An 8,180-nucleotide genomic window follows, 5' to 3' on the forward strand; every position below is an offset into this window, starting at 1 on the left:
TTTGTCTCGTTTATTGTAATGTAAAAAAGTTCACTACTTGGTCCATAATACACCTTTCACCACTTCCTTAATGTCGGCCCTGACCATCAATCTGGTCTGGAAATGTCCAGAACTGTGGTGCTGCTGATTTCAAATGTTGTCTGTGTGATTATAAGGAACAAAAGATGTTATGAGATGTTTAGGGCTGAGCCAGTTCTCTATGGATCTAATTAAACGCTTTGTTTGTCAGTAACTGCGTTGTGAACATTGTAAGCGCACAATGAAACTGGGACAAGCATAGGTTTTGACTCCTTGTCGGTCTCTTATCTCTAGGCCCCGTGGAGAAGCATGTGATGACTCACGCAAAGCAGAAGGGTTCCCCCAGGCCGAGCGCCGGGGCCGGCGAGTGGTGGGACAGCTGCCCTCTTTGGCCACATGGTGGCGCCATGGGCGACGCCTGGACCGAGCGCTCGCTTCGATTCGGGAGGACGAAGAAGATCAGCGAGGTCATCAAGCAAAAGAAAGTCACGGCCAAGAGGGCGAGGGACAAAAAAGGGAGGACAGAAAAATCGGATCAGAACAGAAAACTGGACCGGAGGCGGGACAAGAAACGGGACAGGAAGTCGTATCCGTTGCGTGGGCGGGCTGTGGGTTCAGATGGGGAGGGGCTCAGCTGTCACGTCCTCCTCACCCGATTGGAGGAGAGCATCCGAGAGAAAGAGAGTTCTGGAGAAAGGGTGCGAAGGGAGGCGTCTCTCAAACCCAAACCCCCAAAGTTGAAAAGCATCGAAAGAAAAGAGGCAAAGTCTCGACCAAAAACCAAATCAAAGTCAAACAGCCCGAGTCGTGGCGGGTGTATTCATGTCCCGCAACCTCGGAAGCGCAGGCTGGCCTCTCTCAATGCCGAGGCGGTGAATTGTCTGCTGCTCGAAAGAGGTACTGACGCTCAGTCGGCAGCTAAGCTGGCCAGGAGACAGGAAGAACCCACCAACGGAGCGACGTCCCTGGTATCGAAACCGGCCAGAAGCGGCGTCCCCGGAGGTCCGAAGGCCACACGGGGAAACAGTAAACGGTGCCAAAGCTCCAAGCAGGTCAAGAAGGCCAAAGTCAACCGAGCGGAGATGAGTCAGGAGAGTCTGGATGCCCCCGCCCCGAGAAGGTTGGCTGGACTCAACGCCGCAGCCCTGCTGAAGTTGACCAGTTCCTCTGCCACCACTAAACAGCGAGTAAAGAATGCACCCACGGCAACTATCACATCAGACTACAAGGCCCCCGCCGCGGCCTCGACCCCGAAGCGGCACTCTGGGGTCAAACACAAGGGGCGCTCACAAAAGCGGAAGGGGAGGAAGGTGGCTCCCCTGCACAGCGGCTGCACGGCCTGCAAGAAGAAGGCAGACTTTGAGCCCAAAGTGGAGTGGGACACCGGCAGCTGCACCCGCCGACTGACCAAACCAGGCTACCAGTCCCGCAGCATGCTCGCGTACCCCTTGAAGCAGGTGAAGGAAGAGCAGCTGGAGACGGAACTGAGCCCGTACTACTGCTGCCCGCCAGAGGGCTCGGTGGAATACTGCCACCGCTTGGCCTTCTTTCTGGGCCAGCAGCCCTATGGGGGATCGGAGGAGCCGCCGCTTAACTCGGCCATGACCCCTGTGAAGCGCGAGTGCCTCGTGACCTCGCCGGCCCTGCCGCATTCCCACCCGCACGCGGCCCTCACCCTCAGCCCCCATCCCTGCCTCTGCACCGCCGACCACTGCTTCTCCAGCTACTACGTCCACATCGCCCACCCGACACACACTAGAACGACGTCGGCGAGCATGGCCTCGCGACCGCTGAACTTTGCCCCCTCCGGTTTATGCCCCAATCGGACGTCCGGCTCCAAGCTGCTGGGGCCGCCGCGGATGTCCCACGGCTCGGGCCTGCCCCACCCTGCCTACTGCAACTCGGTGGCCTCGCCCTGTTACGGTGACGCCTGCGGGATCAGTGGCTATGCCTACAGAGCCATGCCTCCTGTCACCAGCAGGGGTTGCTCCTTCAGTACTCGATGCGCTGGATGCACACACGGCATCAAAACAGGTGAGTGGAGAATGGCGATTAAGTAAGCAAAGGAAGCGCGTTAAACAAGCATCACAATTGCGAAACAACCACGTTTAGCGTCTTTAACAAGATCTGGAGCAGGTTGAATGTTCGCCCCCCACTCACTATTATGTCACTTCTGTAATCCTCTTTGTGAAGCTGTTATTACTTAAAGAAACCCTTATCCTAGAGATACGACTTAAATAACTAAAGAGCCCTTTGTTGTTGGCCTCCGGCCAGTTGTGTTGCCCATCAAGTGTGAAGATTTCTGTTTTCTTTTGTTGGTATGAGCTTTGATATCGTACAAAGCTTGAGGCTGTGACTTAGATATTCCTTGATAAGGAGCTCTTGGCTCATATGTAATGTTTTGCATAACAATTGTGCTCTCTCTCTCTCTCTCTCTCTATATATATATATATATATATATATATATATATATATATATATATATATATATATATCAGCTGCACTGATGAATAACATAGAAGAAGCATGCTGTTTTTAAGCCGATTTACACAGGAGCCATGCAATTAGCTAATTTTATGTAACCTTTGGAGAAGTAATGACAGTTTGATTTGGATGCAAACTGCAGCGTGACGTAGTCTAACTTTAGGTGCATCATCTCTGCTGTTTTCTTGCTGTGTGATTTAAGTGTTTTTATTTTTTCCAGAGGGCTACTCCTCCCCTCAGGGTGATCACAGCCCCTCCCTCCTGGTCCCCCCCTCCCTGCCCATCTCCAGCTGCCCTCTCTCCAGCGTGCCCACCTCCACCCAGACTCAGCCCCACCTGCTGACCCCTCTGTCGGGGCGAGACCAGCCCCAGGCCCGGTTAAAGCTGGCCACCGAGTGCCCTCAGAGTAACGAGCCCGCCACCGGCTCCCCGTCCATGGGCCGCACGCGGCTGCCCCAGAAACAGCCGTCGCCCCTGCCAAGCTTCAGCAGCGGCAAACAAAAGAGAGTCAGCCGCAGACGGGCCACCAACGGCTGGAGGACTGTTGGGATGCCAACGGAGAGGGAGGTCTTTATTGCGGTAGGTATTTGCGAGTAGAGAGGATGAGCAGGAGATTAGAGAACTTCTCGTCTGGTTGTCTCTCTAGTGAGGCTATTTTGTTTTCTTTTTCTTGTTTCCCACTACCTGATAATACCGAAACTGTAGCATGGGTGGGTGGGGGTGGGGGGGGGGGGGTGTAATTGTGTTTTGACCACACAGCATTGTGTGACAGATCTCTTTTTGTCTTTTTATAATGAGAATTATATCTGTCCTTGTCGCTGTGTGTTTGTGCATGCGTTTATGTCGGTCTCAGGGAGAAGATGAGACGGCCCCGCGGCAGTGTTACGAGGGAGTGGAGCGGGACGGGGAAGTCATACATGTCAGAGACACGGTGCTGCTGCGATCGGGCCCCAGGAAGAAAACCCTCCCCTATGTCGCCAAGATATCGGCGTTGTGGGAAGACCCCAAGACAGGTAAAGGAGACGAGGAAGGGGCGGAATCACGGAAAGATACAGGGGAAGGGCGGAGGAACAAATGGCCAAGATTGTTTACCTGTGTGTGTGTGTGTGTGTGTGTGTGTGTGTGTGTGTGTGTGTGTGTGTGTGTGTGTGTGTGTGTGTGGGTGTGTGTGTGTGTCCTCAGGAGAGCTGATGATGAGTCTTTTCTGGTACTACCGACCTGAGCACACACAGGGAGGCCGAGATCCCAGCGCACACTGTGAGGTGAGGCTCGATTTAATGTTTCCCATTCATCAAATGTTACAAAGACATGACTGAGGTAAATTAACATGTGATGTGGAGATGTGCACATTTAATGGAAAAAAAACATGCACTTTAGTATTTTTATTTTAATGTATATTAATGATAAACACAAATCATATGAAAATATATATACAGAGAAAATATATATAATGTAACCATGAACACGTGAAATAATCCAATACATTTTAAAAACTGAAATAAAAATGTTGTTTCTGCTGCTTTTCGTTACAATAACAGATTTTATTGAAGTGAACTCGGTTTTCATATTTTCACAATGACTTGATTACATTATGCTACTTAACATCTCAAAGTCGGTACACGTAAAACAGGGCAGAGACAATATGACTGGCTGAGGAAATAATAGGCCACGTGAAATAAAAACAAAACTCCTGGAATTAAACTAAAATGACCAGCATTAAACTGAACTATTGTGTGAAAAAAATATGTTTTATTAAAGAGCTGAGATTCTGCTGGGACAGCAGTTGAAATTACAAAACAAATATCTATTTTATTTCTGAGTGGAGTAATCTTTGTGCATTTTGGGAGATGAGAGGTAAAGTGGGCATGCGAAAACAATGAAAATAAATCAGTGGGAGAACATTAATTTGCTAAATTTAAAGTACATTACAGGGTCATTCAGTCGATTCCTCGATTTTCTGAAGATGAAGAAAAAAAACATACATTTCGTTAACTTTATTCATCCACTCCTGTATTCCGGCCTGTCTCATTAAGTGTGAGCAAGTTTTTAACAAGCAGATGTTAAAATGCCATCAGGACACATTTCCACAACGCATTGTGTAGAAATGCAGGGAGCGGAGTTGTGACTTATTACATATTTTGACCGTATATATTCACATGATTTCTCATTTCATTATGACATTTATTCAGCAGAAAATATTGGGATTTATAATATTTACAATGAAGCAAACATAGTGAGATTAGCTGTTTAATAGATCCTGGTACTGGCAGTCCCACTGCAATGAAATAAAGACACACTGTCATCATTTAAAATGAAAGGTTTGCCACAAGAAGGGCCCGACTAACAACATTGCTGCTGCTACAATAATGTTTTACAAACACTTTAAAGTTGGACAAAGTGAACCTCCTATAGCGATTGTAAGCGGACAGAAAATAGATTAAATTCTTCTTGGCTTGTTCATAATATTTTTTCTTTGTGCAAGTTTAACAGACATATCTGATGTGTTTGAATGTGGGAGGAGAGATTATTTTCCGTTCCCACATTTATTGCTTTTTGCTATAATAGAAATTTTGCAATTATCAATGTATTCGTTCATTATCAGCGATAATGCATGAGGAAAATAATGAACAAACTGCAGCTGGAGACAGTATTATTATTTCTCCCTCAGCAGCCCTGAAACTGTTGAATGCTGGGTAGCACTTCGGTGTAACCACAAGGCCAAATGATGATATCTCCTGCCACCTCAGTCTTGAGAGGAAGAGAGGAGAGCGATTCCACAGTTAGAAAGCGAAACAGCACAGCATGTGTTGAGCAGTGTTTTTATTTATATATTTTTGGGAAACATGCAGAGGCACTGTCCTGTTGCACGTGAACAATTGCGGCCTCCTGTGTGCGCACGGTTGAAACGTGCAGTCGTTTCCGCAGCCTCTCCTCCGCCGGCTGCACGGGAGACACTTGTGTTGATGTGACGTTGTTCACCCGCTGTTGCTTTCAGAATGAGATCTTCGCCTCTCGGCATCAGGATGAAAATAGTGTGGCCTGCATAGAAGACAGATGCTACGTCCTCCCACTCGCCCAGTACTGTAGGTAAGTACAAAAAAAGCAGGAACACACCCCAGCAATAGATGTATTTATTCAAAAGGTTTGGAGTTGTACCTTTTCATTAACGGCTCGGCTTCTGCGATAATTGGATGGCTGTTTTTCTCTCTTATCGCACATCTGTGACACTGAAACTGTTAATGAAACGAGGGAACACCAGGCCTTCAACATTTGCTTAGACATCAATTGCAAATATCTGTTTCGAGTTCAGTTGCTCGTTATTTTTCACACACACACACACACACACACACACACACACACACACACACACACACACGCAAAAGCCACAGCAGCGTGAAGACATATTTGATTTCTGTCCCCTTTTGATTCTTCTTCTTCTTCTTATAATATTTTTTCCCAGATTTTGTGCCTTGGTGAAGCGGCGTGCCGAAGGCACCCCACTCGGCAGCACCAGTGTGGTGCCCTGCCGCCCCGACTTCGCTCCCCCCTCCCACCGCTGTCTGCCCATAGACGTGGACCCCGAGCTGGTGTATCTCTGCCGGCACGTCTACGACTTTCGCTTCGGTCGAGTCCTGAAGAACCTGCAGTAGACGGGTCAGATGAGGTCTGAATTAATCATAACGTGGCTCCTCCCTCCTGCACAGAGAGCGCCGGCGAGCTAAAGGACTACACACCCCCGTGTATTTTCTGCTGGGGATGTTAACGAGTTATCAGAGTGAATGAGGGGGTGGGGTATGGTTTTGGAGATGAAGCAAAAAGTGTCCGACACATTATGAAGCACAGATCCCTTTAGTTGACGACAAAGGGGTTACGATGTGATACATAAATCATTCTCAATAAAAGAGCACCAATATTTCCTGGTTTTTGGATAAGCGACGGAGAGAGACTCCGTTCATCAGCTGGGATTCTTCAGCACTCTGAGCTCCTCACATGGAGGCTTGTGTGCATCCCCCTCCCCCACGCCTTCTCGCCTGCCAGGAATGCTGAACACCAGGCTGAACTGTGCCACTGTCAGGACCGCGTTTTCCCCCAAAGCGTCTTAGCACAACAATCATGTTTGTTCCATTTGTACGCCAACGGCTCAGGAACGGTCCGGCGGCGAGCTGCTTCTTCGAGGGGGGGGGGGACGCACGCCTGCGCTGCCGGCTCCAGGTTACCGGCGTTCAACAACCAGCCAGGCTGAAGGAGCAGCTAACGGAGAGTGGCGGCGTCTTGCTTCTCCTGATTTGAGTTTGTCTCAGTTGTGCCGTTTCTGTGCGCGTGTGTGTGTGTGTGTGTATGTGAAAGAGCGAGTGTTGTCGGTGCGAATAACTGGATAAATGTGGGTATGTGTGATGTTTTTTTTTTAAGGAGGCTTTCAGGCAATCAAACCAAACAAGCAGCTTTAGAGGAAGCGACGCTCCCTTTGCCCGTCGTCTCTCCTGTGTGACACTGACAGAAACATTTTCATCTCGAGCGATGCTCTGCGCAAACTAAAATACTGTACCCGAAGGGAGTTTGTGAGACGGAGTATTCCTCAACCAAGTCGCTCTAGAGCAGGGCTTCTGTCGCGTTGGTCAGGCGTTGGCTCCAAATGGCTGTTTTTTCTTATTGAAATCACATTTTCAAACAAACTTTTATCTCAGCCACAGTCCCCGGCTCGTAGAAGCCCTGTGCTAGAGAGGCTCTTAACGGTCCTGATCTTTTTTTTCCTCGTATTTGTTTTCACCACAGCTGCTCCCTGTGACCTGCCTTATGACTTGCAGGTCGAGCTTTAGGCAGCTAGCGTCACAACATACAACTAGGAGGTGGTCGAACAGGTGTACTGTATTCCCAATAGACAGCTGACAGCTATGACACGATCACTGGACAAACGGCACCGGTTTAGGGCTGCAACAAACAATCAATGTCATTACTCTGTCGTCGTTTTGTCAATTAAGTGTTGCAAAATGATGATATTGCCTTTTTAATATGGTTTTCCAACGGCCACGATGGTCAAGTATCTTGTTTAGTTCAACCAACAGTCCCAACACATAAAGATATTCAGGTAATTTACATGTATAACGAGGAAAAGCATGAAATCTTCCCAATGTTTTGGAAAGGAAGGGGATGAAGAATTTAGGGGCATCTATTGGAAGAAATGGAATATAATATGAATTACTATGTTTCCTTTAGTTCATAATCACCTGAAAATTGATTTCCAGATGCAGCTCTGAACTGGTTAGAAACACTGTGCACTTCTCACGTCATGGATCTGCTGTGCTCAAGCTGCGTTAATGTCGACTCTGCCCATTGTAGTTCTACATCCACACCAATTATTATTTTTCTCCCTCCTCCTCTTCCCCAAATCTCCCCCCTCTCCTTCCCCTAAAGATAAACCAAAGGATGTCACACGAGCCAGAGTCCCCGTCTCCTCCCTCGCCCTTCTGCCCTCGTCAGCACTTCTGCCCTTGTTCCCTTTATTGTATTGCACTAATCCATTCCTTAATTACGTTTTTTGTTATCTTACCAGGGGGAACATACTGTGTGTGTGTGTGTGTGTGTGTGTGTGTGTGTGTGTGTGTGTGTGTGTGTGTGTGTGTGTGTGTGTGTGTGTGTGTGTGGCGTAGAGAAGGAAACAGTCAGGATGTCATGGCTGC

At 48.3% G+C, this 8,180-nt stretch overlaps 1 protein-coding gene across 1 annotated transcript; it reads left to right on the plus strand.

The window, feature by feature from the left end:
• Window positions 1-332: 332 nt before the first annotated feature.
• On the plus strand, window positions 333-6,152 carry LOC306733577 (bromo adjacent homology domain-containing 1 protein; the record flags this gene model as incomplete). The annotated part of the gene is made up of 6 exons (XM_079214846.1): window positions 333-2,052; window positions 2,723-3,081; window positions 3,356-3,515; window positions 3,685-3,764; window positions 5,498-5,589; window positions 5,963-6,152. 6 exons carry the CDS (start codon window positions 333-335, stop codon window positions 6,150-6,152), a joined length of 2,601 nt encoding a protein of 866 aa, XP_079070972.1.
• Between the last annotated feature and the right edge of the window lie 2,028 nt (window positions 6,153-8,180).

The sequence above is a fragment of the Taurulus bubalis genome (assembly GCF_910589615.1).
Source record: "Taurulus bubalis genome assembly, chromosome: 3".
Lineage (NCBI taxonomy): Eukaryota > Metazoa > Chordata > Actinopteri > Perciformes > Cottidae > Taurulus > Taurulus bubalis.